The sequence below is a fragment of the Salvia miltiorrhiza genome, chromosome 1, assembly GCF_028751815.1.
Source record: "Salvia miltiorrhiza cultivar Shanhuang (shh) chromosome 1, IMPLAD_Smil_shh, whole genome shotgun sequence".
NCBI lineage: Eukaryota > Viridiplantae > Streptophyta > Magnoliopsida > Lamiales > Lamiaceae > Salvia > Salvia miltiorrhiza.
The window spans coordinates 53,165,260-53,182,866 of record NC_080387.1 but is presented as its reverse complement, the minus strand read 5'-3'; the positions used below and the strand labels follow the sequence as shown (position 1 = coordinate 53,182,866).

General features: G+C 33.9%; 2 protein-coding genes across 2 annotated transcripts in view; one reads left to right on the top strand and one right to left on the bottom strand.

The window, feature by feature from the left end:
* LOC130992384 (T-complex protein 1 subunit beta-like) overlaps window positions 1-17,607 on the bottom strand; it is a 629,300-nt gene that overhangs the window by 481,789 nt on the left and 129,904 nt on the right. The window lies entirely within an intron of this gene.
* On the top strand, window positions 3,835-11,566 carry LOC130992671 (uncharacterized). The gene is made up of 14 exons (XM_057917420.1): window positions 3,835-4,095; window positions 7,140-7,251; window positions 7,555-7,667; window positions 7,738-7,860; window positions 8,660-8,835; window positions 8,952-9,027; window positions 9,154-9,240; window positions 9,319-9,399; window positions 10,300-10,332; window positions 10,428-10,481; window positions 10,831-10,872; window positions 10,995-11,073; window positions 11,177-11,247; window positions 11,335-11,566. The coding sequence occupies exons 1-14, from the start codon at window positions 3,931-3,933 to the stop codon at window positions 11,413-11,415; spliced, it is 1,293 nt and encodes a 430-aa protein (XP_057773403.1). The 5' UTR covers window positions 3,835-3,930; the 3' UTR covers window positions 11,416-11,566.

Here is a 17,607-nt window from a genome sequence, read left to right as displayed (position 1 = left end):
AAGATCTTACAATATTCTTATTTAGACTACACATGTTATAGTAGTGTAATTTTTTTTTTTTTTTTTTGAGGAAATGTGTAATTTTAAACTCTTCTCAACTGAGAATTTAATTCAGTCGAATTTTCATTTTAGAGAAATTCACAACAAACTGTAAATATAATACTCTAAAGTTCACGTACGGGAAAAAGAAAAGGGATTATAGCAAAAAATACACGAACTTTGATAAAAGTTGCAATTTTTCACATGAACTTTCAAATTAGCCAAAATATACCTGAACTTATATTTTTTGTTGTAAATTTCACCTGAACTTGCAATGATTGAACTCCGTCGAGGTGAAATTTACAACAAAAAATATAAGTTCAGGTATATTTTGGCCAATTTGAAAGTTCAGGTGAAAATTGCAACTTTTATCAAAGTTCGTGTATTTTTTGGCTATAATCCCAAAAGAAAATTATAGGCAAAGTTCATCATTTTAGAAGCAATTATAACCCAATACATACTTTATTACTTTATCAACTACTACTATATCCTAGAGCTTCAGTCGGTGGCCCGTGGCCAGCTACAAATTGAAAATGTAATAGCTTTAACGAGCAAACTAATAATAATAATAATAATAATAATTTTTGAGGAAAATTAAAATCTTAGTCACATATATTTTTTTTTAAGTCAAGATAAAAGTTTATATAATTTTTTCTTAAAACTCAACCCTTACGAAGTGCAAACGGATCTTAGTCACATTGCCAACCTTTATCATTGTAGTTGTGTTGACAATACTTGAAAACTCTCCTAATGCATTTATTGTTCATGTACTACATTAATTGAATCATAATTAAGCTACTCTAGCTATAGGACTTATAAATGCATAATTCAATATACAATATAGTTTGAGTTTATTTTATACTAATTAAGAGGAAGATTGTTCCTTAGGATCGGAAGAGTATTGTCTGAAGAGACAATTAAATCAAAATTATGGATTAATAATTTAGTTAAAAATTAATGAATTCTAATTTGAAATTAGTGAAAACCCAACTCAAGATCTATTCTTTCGAATATACATAAATTTTTGCCTTTATTAATTCATCATCTACCATTTAAAGAAAAGTTGATTCTTTTTGGTCTTTTTCTTTTCCCAAAAAATGACAAAACAAAAGAAAAATCGCACACCGAAAACATAATAACACGTTGAGATAAAGATATTTTCCAGGAAAAAATTGAGGAAACAAAAACAATTTATTCAGAAACGCAATCAAACGATCAAAAAAAAGAGCAAAGAAAGAAAGAAAGAAGAAAAAGCAAAAAACAAAAAGTCGAATATTCAAATTGGATTCAGAAATTGGAGAACATATGCGTAAGGAAAAGCAAAAGCGCAAAGTCCTAAAGATTTTAACTATGTTGATATATTTATTTTCTCCTTTTCTCTTGCATCTTTTTACTTGATTAATACTTCATCCGTCCTATTACAAATATCTCATTATTTTTTGGCACAAAGATTAATAAATATATAATTAGTAGATAAAATGAGTTGATGAAAACTGTTTAAATATTATTTTAAAAGTAGGTATAAAGAGAGAATATGGTGGGTGAACCCATTAAATTTCTTTAATTATTTGCTAAAAGGAGAATGAGACATTTGTAATTGAACATTTTATTATGGAAAATGGGACATTTGTAATGGGATTGGGAGGAAATATGTGACAATTAATCCAATAAGGTACTTAATATTTTCTATTTGGTATAACTAATACGTTCCGGATGCATTGCGTTTAAAATTTTGGTACGTGTTATTAGGATTAGGAAATTAAGCACAAATAATGAAATAATCAAGAAAGTAACAAAACATACGATCGAGAATCAAATCGATTACCTAGTTCGTCTATATGAGACTATATTTGAGGGAGATGTCAACCCATATTCAATATAGAAATAGAGAGAAAAAAAAGGGACCATGTATAACTGCCCAAAACAATTCAGAGCTATAATGTTCCGTATATTCATACTCCATACTTCAACAATAAATGAATAAATCATACCGTCTGTCATGAGATTGCTCGCGAAAGAAATAGGTAGAAAATTAACTTAATATATATTGTTAGAAATTTATAGTGTAACATATTGAAATATAAGGTTATAAATTATTGGACTTTCAAAAAATTCTCATTTTGTACATCAATTTATAATTTATATAAAAATTACTCAACTATTAATTTTTTCCTATTTTGCTATCTCGCTGGATCATAACATGGTGACATGGCATAAATATGCTTCTTTGGTATAAAAATATATATGCTCATATGACTACATGAAAAAATAGAAACAACACTGTATTGTATTGTCGAGTTGGATGAAAACATTGGATTCCTCCGATTTCTTGGATTCTTCTTGTCTGACTATATTTTTTTTTCTCGAAATTGTAGCAACACTAAGTAGGATTTGAACACATAAGATTTCAGATAGCCACTTCAGTACTAAGTTTAGTAGGAAAATGAGCAAAATAGCATAATGAGAAAATAATTAATAATTGAATAATTTTGATACAAATTTTAAAGTTGGTGTGCAGAGAACTATTTAAAAGTTAAATAATTTATATACAATTAACCCTAAAATATATTGATATGATTTCATATAAACTCTCATTAATGCTTATTAAGTTTGGATCAGAAAAACAGAGACTAAGTGAGCGTCATTTTAGTAGGGTCGTAGATAAAAAAAAATATAAGGGTGTGTTTGCTTTGAGATATAAGGAAGAGATAAATTTTATTTATTAATACTTTATATCTTATTTGCTTTGATAGTTTGATGTAAGTAAAAAATTCGGACAGATGATATAAATTTTCGGGCAACACCTTATCCATTGAAAAAATGATAATTTTACATGTATATATAGGGGGCCGCTCCTATGAGACCCCCTAATTTTAGTGAGATATAGGACAAGATCTGGTATGTTTATTTTATCAATCCTATGACTGATATTATATTTAGAGGGAGATTTTTTTTTTCGCAGGATTCGAATCCTGGTGGGAGCAGAATATTATAAATTTTGTTATTCATCAGTATATACGTCTTGTTCATTAGTATTATATGTCTTATTCATTGTCCTCATGTTACACGAAAAATAAGGGGTCTCACTGGAGCGCGCCCCTATATATATAACCCCCTATTTTTCGTGTAACATAAGGACAATGAATAAGACATATAATACTAATGAACAAGACGTAAATCTAACGAACAAGATGTATATACTGATGAAAAACAAAATTTAAAAAATTGGTAATGAATAAGACATATATATTGATGAACAAGGCAATATATATTGATGAATAATGCAGTATACACTGATGAATAACAAAATTTAAAATATTTTGCTCCCTCCAGAATTTGAACCATGCGAAAAAAAATCTCCCTCCAGATACAATATCAGCCATAGGATTGATAAAATAAACGCACCAGATTGTACCCTAGATCTTACTAATATTAGGGGGTCTCATTGGGGCATCCCCCTATATATATATATATATATATATATATATATAGAGAGAGAGAGAGAGAGAGAGAGAGAGAGAGAGAGAGAGAGAGGGGTATATTATTATACCCTCATGAGAAGTAGATAAATATATTATTATCATTAATTTGAACCAAACAAGATATAAAAATATAATCACTATTTTAGGTGTTAAATTTATACCTTATTATATTATCTCTTTATTTAAATGGATAAAAAGCAAACACATCATAAGTGTTAGGATACATGAACACTACTATAAAACATGCACGTACAAACATCACATTTTCTCTCCTTATTTATTCAAAATTCAAGAGGACATTTACAAATCCTTATTCTCCTTCTTCTTCACTTTATACTTCCATTCTTCTTAAGAAATTAATTCACACACACATACACACACACAATATATATAACATATAGATAGATAGATGGAGGAGAAGTTTGGGCAGAGCCACCTGTTTATGACAGTTTTCCTGCATTGCTTTGCCTCTCGAATGGTGGCTCCGGTGATCACCGACGTCACGATGGCGGCGGTTTGCCCCGGCCAAGATGAATGCTCCTTTGCTGTATACCTCACCGGAGCTCAACATGCGGTACCTTTTCTTCTTATCTATTTTGTTAATTTGCTCTCATTTTTCCTGCAATTCCTTGCTATAATCTAGCAGTAGAAACGGTGTTACATTAATAAAAAACTAAATTAATTATTCAAACTAATCCAAATTATCTACTCACCTCAAAAAAATATCTTATGCTATTGATAATATTTCACTAATACCTACTTTTAAAATTTAATACCAATCTAGCCTCCTTTTATTTTTTTCACTAATCAGGCCGCTAATCTATGTTGACCGTTCAAAGACCTCTGACGTGCAGTGGCATCTATGACTTAAATATATAGTGGCGTGGGTCTTTTGTAGGGTTAGTAAAAATTAACGGTTTTTGTAGTGAAAAATATTACTCCCTCCGTCTCACGAATCTTGGCACATTTTCAAATCAGATTCGTGGGACGAATAAAGTACTATAAAAGATTAAATTACGTTAACAAGTTTACAAGTACGAATATTATTGTGAAATTATTGATAGTATAGGATATTTTTTGAGACAAGCAGATCATTTTGATTATTTTGGAAATTTTTTTTATATATAATTTAGTCCAAATAAATCTACAGGTACGTGCTAATGAGGCCTAACTTAATTAAGTGGCAAAGTTGAGACACCCAAAGACTATTTCTTGTAAGAGATTTTGGATTCAATCTTATCTGCATACGGTGTAGTTTTCCCACGTTTGTGTGGTGTGAGAGATTTTGGGTTCAATCGTATGTGTGCGATGTAGTGATCTCATCTTTGTGTGGTATAGTGATCCCATTTACGTGTGGTGTAGATATTTTTCATCTTTGTGTAGTGCAGAGATCGATCCCAACTACGTAGGGCGTAGTCACTTATTTGGTTATGTTGTTCCTTAATTTTTATTGGGTTAATAGCCGGAAAATACACAAACTTTCATGAAATTTGCAAATTGAACATGAGCTTTAAAAATAGCCTCAGAATACATGACCTTTTAATTTTGTTGCGAATTGCACACGGCGAAATTTCCGACGAAGAATAGGTTTGACCGGTGATTACTTGGACATTACATGGCATATTGCATGGCTTTTTTTACACGCTGGCAAGCCACGTGGGCAAAACGACGTCGTTTTGATATTTTGAAGAATTTACAAAAAAAAAAATTGCCTCTGTGTCCGCCTCCTGCTTCTCCGGCGAGGAGCAGCTGCGCCGTGACAGCAGCTCCACTCAACTGCCACCTCCACCACCCATTCCTCATCGACGCCACCACCTCCCACCGCCTCACCTTCTCCGTCTTCCTCTGCCAAGTCGCCTCCCTAAATCCCTCATCTCCAACAACGACGCCGCCTTCATCCTCCTCTACTGTCAGGAGCGCTATGGCTGCAACCCTCGTGAGTCGCCGCCTTCATCCTCCTCCCCAAATCGCCTTACAAAGATTCAACCCCCGACCAATGAAATCCCCAACGTGGGGAGCCCCCGATTCTCTTCTTCCCCCACTATCATCCACCAAGATTGCATTCCCAACAGGCTGTGACCCGTTTCTCTCACCTCTCTCCAATCCAACACTTCCTTCAAGAATAAAGCTCACATATCTCCGAACTTCACCGACTGATTCCCCGCAGGAATAGTCTCAAAACCCTTCTCCCCACCTCCAGATTTCACAGAATCCGCCCCCTTACCACTCGCAATAACATTTGCATCAAGGGTTTCATTCACAGGAAATTGCATATTTGGGGTAACACTAGAATTAGTAGTATTACGCCAAGAAACAAAACAAGTATTACCAGATCTGGAGATTTTTCCACTTTTACCGCCACCGATGCGACGCCGCCCCTACCAGTGGCAGAGCCACCGCCACCTCTCACCTTCTCCGACCTACACACACCACGCAAACCAACCGACGAATGCAGCGTTTAGATGGGAAGAAGGTGCGGCGTCCAGACTGGAAGCCGCCTCTGGTCCATCGCCTCTCACCTTTTTCCATTTTTTTTTTTAATTTACACTACTCAAAACGACGTCGTTTTGAGCACCGGTGAGTCCACGTCTAAAAATTCTGGGAGCCACGCCAACACCGATCAATGTGGTGGTCAACGCGTGTGTAATTTGCAACAAAATTAAAAAGTCATGTATTCTGAGGCTATTTTTGAAGCTCATGTGCAATTTGCAAATTTCGTGAAAGTTCGTGTATTTTTCGACCATTAACCCATTTTTATTTCTCTTTTTTTTTGGGGGGGGGGTTTAAAACTTACAATCAATGTAGTACTGCCCTTTGGGGGGGGGGGGGGTTAGTGGGTTACAATCAATGTAGTACTGCCCGCCAAAGAAATAGGTTTGCCACATCTTTTTTCATTTTATTTTGTACAATCTGCATTTTTCTGTCTCCAAAATATGGATGTTGTACGTGCTACACTATACCAGAGTAATTAATAGTGGGAAATATTTCTCCAAAAAACACAAAACTATTTTTTATGATTTTCCTTATAAAATCTCTAATTTGGGGAAGTGGGATGAGCTTGTTTTTTTTTTTCTTAATTAATACTCTCTTCATCCCACTCTAATAGTCATGTTTTCCTTTCGGGATGTCCCACTAAAATAGTCATGTTTCTATTGTTGGTAATGATTTTACACTACAAACAAATACGGCTCCACACACCTTTACACACTTTTACACTCAAAAAGCAAGTTTTTTAATCTCCGTGCCAAAAAGAAACAAGACTATTCTACTGGGACAGAGAGAGTACTTCAGTCCATTTAGTCATAAAATGTAAATACATACTAAGTGTTATTTATATTTTTTGAGAGGCGTGGGTATTTTTTTATATTTCTAAGTTGAAAATGGGTATTTTTCACCATTGTCACATCATCATCATCATCATCATTATTATTATTATTATTATTTGCAGATTCTCTTTTGGGTTTTTTTTCCATTAGTTTTATCTAAAGAGGTTTTAATGAGACTCAGCCCTTAGTATGTTTTTTCTGTGCTTTCAAGGGTTTTTTGAAGTTTTTTTTTTTTTTTTTTGCTTTTTCTTTTTAATAAAGCCGATATTTCATTCATTAATATTATTTGCAGATTATAGGATTGGGATCAGTTGTTGTGATGCCGGTAATAGGGAAGCTGTCCGACACCTACGGCAGAAAATTCATGCTCACTCTCCCTCTCACTCTCTCAATCTTTCCTCTAGGTATTTATATTCATTATTTATTTAATTTGGGTCACTTTATCGAGTAAAGTAAGTTTGTTTTTTCTTTTTCTCTCTTCGACTCATATCCCCCAAATTTTGGTTTTTTTAGAATTAATTTCGGCTATAACTTAATTTCGGCCATTTAATTTCAAAATCACATTTGAATTTAGAATTTTGGATAACCGGACATGTCACATTCATCCGATCTCAACACTCAAACATGATATTCACGTCTCGTATTTTATTTCATTAATTAAGACACGGAACACGAACATCTGACGAGAAATTTTGACGGGCCCGCAGCGATACTGGCGTACAAGAGAACAAGATATTACTTGTACGCCTACTACATGCTCAAAACCGTGATCGCCATGGCCACAGAAGGCAGCGTCCTGCTCCTTGCTCTTGCATATGTGGTATACTTTTAATTTCTTGCTCCCTCAATTTTTGCAATCAAAAAAGGTAGTGATGAATTAATTTGTGCAGGCAGACAACGTTGAAGAAAGCAGACGAGCTTCAGTGTTTGCCATAATGTCAGGCTTCTCATCTGCTTCCTTCGTCTTAGGAAACCTCTCCGCTCGCTTCCTCTCCACTTCAGCTACATTTCAAGTATCTTCCATTCTTTTCAATTATACTATATCCAAATTAATCTGCGATTTGTTAATTATCCTACTCTAATTAACATCCTCTACTTGACTTGGTCAAATACTGAAATCACTCCACTTAACATTCAAATCCACGTGCAATATATTGAAACACTTTTAAAGAAAAGATTGGCAAGAACATAAGTACTCTTTTCTTTAACTTTTATGTGCATTATTATAATACGTAGATAAAAATAGTAGGATCCTTCATGACATCCACAATTATTTTTTCAAAAATATCGGAGATAAACTTCATAAAAAAAATTCTTAATATTGAAATATGAGTTAATTTCATACCAATCTTTTCTTTAGATTAAGGGGGTGTTATTTTGGAGGATTAGGCTAGATAGATCAGAATACTAAAATTAGTCCCTTATTTACTAAATTGAGTACATCTTTGGTATGTTTTGATGGTTTCAAATCATTTGAACTAGTTTAATTTGTTTTATTCATATCTCATTCAAATTAACAATGGAATTGGAGATAAAAAAATACTTAATGATCATGAACGTTTTTTTTACAAAGTCACGTTCTACTAAAAATATTTAATTTATATTTCACTATCTATTTTATAAAATACACAAATGGACCGTCGATTTTCCCAAATCAGGAAGAACTAACGATGTCGTCATATTTAAGTGATTAGGATACATGTGAACAGTTTGATGTATTTTAGATATAAATAATTTTCCTTGTTTTTTTATTATCAAATTAATTAGATTAGTTTCACAGAAAATTAAAATTAAGTATGATTTAATTCTTAGGTTGCAGCTGGCATGTCTGTAATAGGATTGGTGTACATGAGATTGTTTCTTCCGGAATCAATGTCGAGAAATGTTTCGGAAAATGATTGTCTGCTCGAAAAATCTCCATCGAAAAAATGGAAGCTTTTCATGACTGTGGATTCACTACATGAGGCTATTTGCTTATTAAGGATTAGGTCACCCAAAACTCATCTTTTTTTCTTTCCTGCTACAAGTTTCTGGATTAATTACTTGTCTCAAAATTATAGTATAATGTTTAAAAATTATTGAAATTTCTACGTTGTTTTCGCAGCCCCACATTGTCGAAAGCTGCAGTTATTGCGTTCTTCAGCACCATGGCAGATGTTGGACTCTATTCTTCTTTGATGGTAATTAAGTCTATTTAAATAGATTTGATTTGAATAATTAAATGCTCTCTTTTAATTTTGATACTATAAGATGTCAGTTTGCGAATTTTCTTATTTGTTTATTGCATGCCATATATATGCATGCAGTACTACTTAAAGGCTCGATTTCACTTCAACAAAGATCAATTCTCTGATCTGATGATAATTAGTGGCATTGCTGAATCTATGTCACAGGTAGATTTTTCTTCAAATTAAGTTCATCTCTCTCTCATTGATTATATATATCTTGAAATTGGTACTGCTGCCTTTCAGCTGATTGTGATGCCTATTCTAACTCCTCTTCTGGGAGAAAGAAAGATGATTTCTCTAGGGCTATTCTCCAGCTGTGCTTGTGTAAGAACTTGCATCATTAGTATTTGAATCATAATAAACAACAAATAAATGGAGTACTTTATATAAATTATACAAACACCAAATATTTATGTGTATAAGAAGGGGTTCAAATAAAAATCTCTTAATGTGAGAACTCTAAAAATTCTGCACTGAACTTATAACGTAACTGTGTTGAATCCTATATTCAACTAATATCGTGAATTACTTATAGGTTCAGTGCAATTACTTATACGCTCATTGTAGTTCAATTATAGGTTCATTACAACTATCACAGTTCTTACAATAAATTTTATTTTACCCCACCCTATACATCTATATATACGAGCACTATATTAAAATTGCAAGATTTCAATTTGAAATCAATTTAAATTAATTTCAAAATTAAGTGGCAATTTTGTATTTATAATAAAATTGAATGTTTATTGTAAATTATATTTTCTCTTTTATTTTCTTTTTCTTTATCTTCTTATTTTTATTGTTTTATTTATTTCTAAAATTATGAATTTTGAATAATTATAAAATATTTAATATGCATATCAAATTAAAGATCACGATAAAAACTCTAATTTGATATATTTTATGTAAATATTTGATTTAAAATGTAAAAGTTATATTTATTTAAACATTAAAATTTTAAAAAATTCTCTCATCTCTCATATTTTTTTGAATAAATTTATTTTTCATTTTTTAACTTTTTTTTTTTTGCATTTTCATAATATCAATTTTAATTTTTTAAATATTCGGCTCAAATATATTTAGTTGAAATAATTTTTTTTATCATATATATAAATATGATAATTGAGTTGGTATCAATGTTATATAATAAATATATAATTTTTTTTCCATGCAATGCAAATGCTAGTTTATTTAGTTAATTAACTAGCATGTCTTCGAGTGCAGATGGTAGTTTATAGCATCGCATGGTCGCCTTGGGTGAGTTATTCATCATCTTCTATTAAAGCATAGCATAGTGAGTTTAATAAAGCAGTTTGCCAATTTTTATTTGATTTTTTGTGAACAAATTGCAGGTTCCTTATGTTGCTGCAACGATCTCCATTTTTTCAATTTTTACTTATCCATGTGTAAGTTGGTTAATTTGTTCATGAAAAAGGGTTAATTATTGGAAATAATGCATTGTTTACTCAAATTAATTTGCAATTTTCACACACGTTTTTTTTTTTTTTTTTGCAATTGCGATATTCCCAAAATTTTCAGTGATAAAACGACGTTGGACAAGCTTAATTTGGTGGAAAAAGATATGTGAATATTACAAAATTTGGTTAACTTTGTGTTATTTTCCAGCAATTAACCCATAAATAAGGAACCAAGATTTTCATTCTTGCTTCTAAAAGCAAGTACTCATTTATTTTTATTAGAAGACATAAATTTTTAAAAATTGCGTGACAGTTATTATAATTATTGGTTATGCAGCTGAGAAGCATTGCATCCATACAAACAGGACCAAGTGAGCAGGTGAATTTGGAACTAAAACAGAATTTGTTACATTATATTGTTTCATTTTACACTAAGAAAAATCAATACACAAATAAAAAATATAGAAAAATATTAAATCACATATTACTTCATACTATTAGGGAAAGGCTCAAGGCTGCATTTCCAGCATATGTTCCTTAGCCAACATCTTCTCTCCTCTTGCTTTCAGCCCTTTAACAGGTAATTAACCATAACCATTCTATATTTTCTTGAACAAAATTACTTATTTTTCAAGAACTAGCTATATAAAAACCTCATAATTCTATCCCTTTTTTCCATGCAGCTCTGTTTATATCAAATAATGCCCCCTTTAACTTTCCTGGGTTCAGTATTCTGTGCTCTAGCTTCCTTGCTGTAAGTTGGCTTAAAAATTTCAATTTTTATATACTTTTCTGCATCCACAAAATTCACTTGCATAATATTTCATTCTTGATTTCTCAGGTTATAGCTTTCGCGCAGAGCATCACTATAAGGTTACCTCCAGCTGAAAATTGCTGCATTATCAGCAAGAATTTAGTCTGATTGCTCAGCAACTTGGCCAAGGAATATTATCATATACTATTATGGTTAATCATAGCTAGCTTGTGTCCCCGATTTACAGTGTTTTCTAAAAAATATTTCCAAAACTTACATTTTCACTTTAAAACTCAATTTTAAAGAAAATTTGATTTAAGTTATCACTTTATAGAATTCGGCAACATCGACTCACCTCGCCGAATTTTTTGGTGACCTCTTAGAGCATCTCCAGCCCTTGGCGCTTAGGGGTGGCGCTAATTGGTGGTCCTCACCTAAGCGTCACCCCTCTCCAGTGCATTGACGCTTAAAGTGGCGCTAAAATCTTCATTTCCAATTAATCCCATTTTTAATTCTTTTATATTAAAACATTTCACTAAAATTAAAAAAACAAATTACATTAATTAAAATGAATATAATAAATAAAAATATTACAAGTTAAAAAGTAATAAATAAAACAATATATAAAAAATATCCTTTTTCTTTTCTTCTTCCCCTCCTCTTTCTTCCTCCATCGGCTGTTCTTCCATTTCGTTTCTTCTGTTTTTTAGTACTCCACGCAAAATCCCATCTCTCTTTCGTGCCTCGGCACCAGCAGTGATGCCTCCCTCGAGCCACCCCATGTCGTCAGCCCTTCTCATTTCCTTCACGCCAGCTCGATCCAGCTCCAATTTATGGTTTAGGGGTTTTTTCCAATTATATATTAAATATAATACAGATTCTAGTAGGTGACTCATTAATTCATCACCAAAATCTGTAAAGCAGGGCATAAACCAACCTTTTTCAAAGTTGAGGGTTTTTGAAAGTTGAGAATATTTTTTAAACACAAAAGTTAGTTACATAATTAAACTACCATTAATCATATATATATATATACATGGAGTGAATAAGTTTGTATGATGACACACATGCACAATTATTGAGGTTCCATCCTATAATTCCTTAATTAGTTTGGACTCATTAGAATAGTTGTATACAGGGATGTCAATTGGGCCAGCCCATTCAATTTTGGGTTATTTTTGGTTCGGGTTAGTCGGTTTTTTATTTTTCGAGTTAAAAATTTTCAGCCCTAACCCTAACCCACTCGGTTTCGGGCTAACCCGTTCGGATACGCAAAATTACGATTTTTTTATATGTTTAATTTTTTTTATAGATAATCATATTCTTATAATAAAAATATATCGTATTTTTTAAATCAAGACATTTAGCCTTGTTTTAGATACAAAAATTAGTGTTATTTTAACGTAAGATTACATAATATCTAACTTTAACTTCGTTTCCGATAAAAAATGTATATAGATTTAATATAAATGACTATCTTTCTTTGACTTTTATATCTAGATGTTTGTTATTAAACGTTAAAAAAAATCAAAACATATTCTACAAGCATCAAAATGTTATCATCGAATTAAAAATTATAGTATTAAAGTTTAAAAATCAATTATTTAGAAAGTGTTCGGTTAATCGGGCCAACCCACTCGATTTTTGGGCCAATCTTGTCGGGCTTGGGCTATTTTCGGTTCGGGCCATTCAGACTAAATTTTTTTCGGGCTAAAAATTTTCAGCTCTAACCCTCCTTTTTTATCGGTATATTCGGATCGACCCGTCGATTTCAAGCTTTTTTGACATCCCTAGTTGTACATGTGATTAATTTATGTAATAGATTCATATATATATATATATATATATACTTGAATGGCTTCTGGAATGTGTATCTATTGAATTGAGAAAAACAGCTTGAGACTCCATTTCATGAATGGTACATATATGGGAATTTTGCAGTTTTGTATAAATACAACATTGTTTGGTTTTGCAATTACAATATTTTCATTTTTTTTCAATAATGAAACGATGTAGTACTATTAATACTGAAAAAAATTGAGAATATTGTAGTCGTAAAAATTAAAAAAGAAAAAAAATGAAGTTATAATTACAGCACATTCAAGAATTTGATTTTTGGGTATGTTTAGGAACACTTAGAATTTTATTATATGAGACATATTGTGGTGCATCTAGTTGCACGAAACATAACATCTTAATTAAAAATTAATAAATCTTACTATATTTATTTAACACAAATTTACTATATTTATTTAACACAAATTTTTATGTGCGGACATTAATAGGACACTTACAAAAAAAATATATTAAAGTATACGAGTGGTCTGCACAACGTAGAGCTCTGCATAAAAAAATATCTTCTTTAATTAAAGTGAACACCGTGTATACATATAGCATAAAGTTTTTCCCATTTTCTATACCACTTTAATTGTAGCAAATGATGTGTATAGAGAAACTTGGAGAATGTATATGATATGTTCATTAATCATGTTGTAGGGTTAAAAGAAGGGTGCTTCACCTGTTAGTAACGATCGTTGATAAGTTTAAGTCAAGATGTAGAAGAAAAGAGAAAAAATGTTTAATTTCATATCACGTAACTTCACAATGAGAGGTGAGATTCCTATTTATAGAGATGTACAAGAGGGGCAAAGAAGTCATTCAACATCTTCGTACAATTGCTAGGTTAGTTAAAGAGAAAGCTCCGCATAGGTGACCGTCGAATGTGTCAGTAGTCTGTCGGATTTTGTCTGTTGTGCAACGCTGCCGACCTTAGCTGCGCAGGAATATGTCAGCGCTGCTCGCTCTCTTAGTAGAAACATCATTGAAAGTCTGCGAATGCTTCCACTGAATGGCAACTCCTCAGGAAATACTAATTGAGGTGATTCTCCTCTGCTCGGCTCCAGCTCTACCTCTTGACCTTTGTTGCACTTCAGATACATGAGTACTTTACTCCTCATCAGTATACTTTGCTAACCTTTTAAGATTTGCCTTGAGTGACAAAGATGCAATTATTTTGGAAACTTAGAAGGATTAGCCCACTGGCCACCGGATCCTCACTTAAGTGAAGTGACCCGGGTTCGATCCCTCTTGGGAGCGAATTGGAGATTGGGGAGATATAAGGTGGATTTTGGTGAATTGAGAGATAAGGTGGTTCTTGGAGTAGATGGGGAACTAACTACTAACATCTAACATGACTTTGCCCGATCAAAAAAAAAAAAAAAAGTTTGTCCTATGTGTCCAAATGCTTCATCAGAATTGATTTATAAGTCATTTTAGTTATTTTAAAATTAAAATGCACGTGCACCACTAAAAGCTCAATTGAGATACAGCTCCCTTCTTTTTGTTTTGAGTTTGAAGTAGTATAAGAACATGATTAATTAATTATTAGAAAGAAAAGGAAGTGATGTAAATTATTGAAAAGCAGAAGCTGTTAGTATTAATTACTAGTATTAAATACTTTGTCTAACTGGGGTGTACTAATAGAAAATTAAGTTATTTAGGTTGAAGATATACCACCATATACAAGCATGCTCAAATAAATCAGCAGAGACGCTGGAATTAAAGTTACAAATATTTGCATCATTAATTGAAGTAAACAAATTTGTAATTTGTATTACTATGTCGTAAGTTCGTAACCACCATTTACACTCTCAATAAATTTATGCAGTCATATGTGATCAGTTATAAATTGATCAAATATAAAAACTCAATTTATTTTTTTAAAAAAATGATTCAAAATAAAAAGTTAGCTAGTTTTATTTTTATTTTATTTACGTACATTGTAACTAAAAAGTAAATAAAATAATTGGTGAGGAGCAATATATACAGAGTAGGGAGAGAGTACAAATCAGAGGAATCACTCTCATCAGAGGAGTTATCCGCACCAGAGAAGTCATTCTTGACAGAGGAGCCATCTTCGCCAGAGGAGTCATCCGCATCAGAGAAGTCATTATCGCCAGAGGAGACGCCTTTACTAGAGACGACGTGTCTACCAGAGGAGTCACCTCCACCAGAGATTACATCGCCAGAGGAGACGCCTTTGCCAGAAGAGACATTTCTACCAGAGGAGTCATTAAATGCGCGGGAAGGTCTCCCCGCGTATCATTGAAATTACCAGTATACCCTTCCACCACGCAAGACGCATGCATCGAAGATGTTTTTACTATTTTACCCCTCCGTTTGTAAATCTATAAATAGGGCCCGAGCTCGTGTATTATGAGCTACGCTATCTCATATTTTCGAATACAACTGCTGTTTTCTCTTTGAGGCAAGGTTTCCGATCATTTTTACTTCGTCTTCTTCAAGTCATCACACTAGGTATAGTTCATGGTTTTTCTCCATAGTTTTAGGTGTTGGTTTCATTAAACACCAACTGGCGCCGTCTGTGGGAAAGCTACTGAATTAAGACGTGAGGTCGCGGTTGCCGACGTACGCAGATCTGTAAATTCAATCGGATTTGCGGGCGTTGGCACCGATTGGTCCGATAATCCGAACATCCAGCTGTTTTTAATCGGTTAATTGTGTTTTCTGGGTTAATATGTTGTTAATCCGCTGAGCTCTGTGTTGATTTGTGTTTTGGGTGCATGGGGAAAGGTGGCGACGAGCGTAAAACATGAATCAGGGGAAATTTACGTTTATTTACCGCTTGTTTGGGGTAGTTATCTGCAAATAAAGGGTTCTCTTGTAGTATTGAGGTTTTCTTCATCGATCTAATGTTTTGCATGAGGGAATCGTAATTGGGTGCTCTGTTCCGATTGTGTTCGTTGTTTCCTTACGGATCCCCGATATTTTGGGTTTATGTTGCTGGTATATGGTTGTTTCGCGTATTAATACGATAATTGTGGGCGATCTTCGTGTTTTATCCTGTTTTTGGTGAAGCGTGTGGTTATTACTGTTAATTCCTGGGTTTGCATCGATAATACGCCGATTAGTACTTTGCTTCTGTTGTGCTCGGTTTCGCGTTGTTAATCCGTGGGTATTCTTTGTTTGCGACTGATAATTACCGTTACTTCCTATGTTTTGGTGACTAATCCTTGCTTTGTATCGTTGAATCGGGGGTTTATAGACGTTTTTCGTTTAAGGGAGGGGGTTTATGGGTGTTTTCCATGTTTGTCGTGGTTGATCTTCGATTTCGATGATTAAATTGGAAGTTCTGTTCTGTTCCTGATAATATTGGGGTTTCTTGCTGTGGATCTATGGGTTTTGTGGCTAGCCTCCGATTTCAAGGGTATTTATTGTCGTTGATGCAAGAGATCTGCCTCAATAATATGATAATTAAACACTTTGTCTTAGTGGTGGTGAGATTCATATTGTTGTTTTGTGGACGATCTTCACTTATGGGAAACTTTTATTCATGTTCTCCATGTTTTCCTTGACTAATCTTCGTATTATGATAGTATTTTACATAATTCTTTTTGTTATCATGTTTAATGAATCGTGCTAACATGTCTTCTGGTGGTTGCTCTGTTTGTACTTATCTCTGGGTATCTCGCGTCTGCTGGATTTTACTGAGGGCTCTATTTTCCTCAATCTATACTCTGGGTTTATTTTCCAGAGTGTAGAATTACTCGGAACTCTTTAACGGTCTTTGTACCGGTGCTCGGGATTCTTTATTGGATTTCTTATATTGGGACTCCCGTCGGTAACGGAGGGTTTGCTCTTTTGTCCTTGGGACTTTTCTCACTTTGCTTACATGTAGGTACTATGGGATCGTCAGATGCTCACCGCAACCTGGAGAAAGAGTTCGACTCCGCTGCTCTCACCACTGAGGTGCCTGCCTCCTTGTTCGCTGGCCTACAGAGTAATGCTACCTTCACTGCCCCACCAGGGTTTCAGGCTATCTCCGCCACTCCGTTGACAGGGTTGAATACAAGCTTCCAAAGAACTGCTCTGGTGACTCCAGGATCTGACATGCCGTGCTTAACTCCCGCGTCTGGAGCGGGACAGCTCACGTTTGGGTCGATGGAACAGATGATGGCACTACTTCACTACTCCGCTGTGCGTCAGGCACTAGGAGCTCCCATGTTGTCCACTGTTCCCACTGTAGCTCCACTGGTGGGAACGACTACTTTGCAGGGCACTGAGGCCCCACCTCCCGCTGCCCAGGAGGTAAACACTTTGGCAATCAACAAACAGGTGGTGATGCCCTTGGAGGTGCAAGGGGATCCCGTTGACAGGGAAGTGGAAAGAAGACCAGAGGGGAGCCGTGTCAGGCTCAATAGCGTTGTTAGAAAGGAGAGGGTTGACGAATCTGATAGTCAATCCGTCTCCCTTGTGTTCGAAGAAGAGAGACCAAGGGAGAAGGCACGGTTGAAAAACCAAGTATCCCAGCTGAAACATCAACTCCAGGATCTGGAGGAA

Coding starts and splice junctions, on each gene's coding strand:
- LOC130992671 (XM_057917420.1), top strand. CDS start 3,931: ATGGAGGAGAAGTTTGGGCAGAGCCACCTGTTTATGACAGTTTTCCTG. Junction 4,096..7,139: donor TCACCGGAGCTCAACATGCG/GTACCTTTTCTT, acceptor TATTATTTGCAG/ATTATAGGATTGGGATCAGT. Junction 8,836..8,951: donor ATTTGCTTATTAAGGATTAG/GTCACCCAAAAC, acceptor TTGTTTTCGCAG/CCCCACATTGTCGAAAGCTG.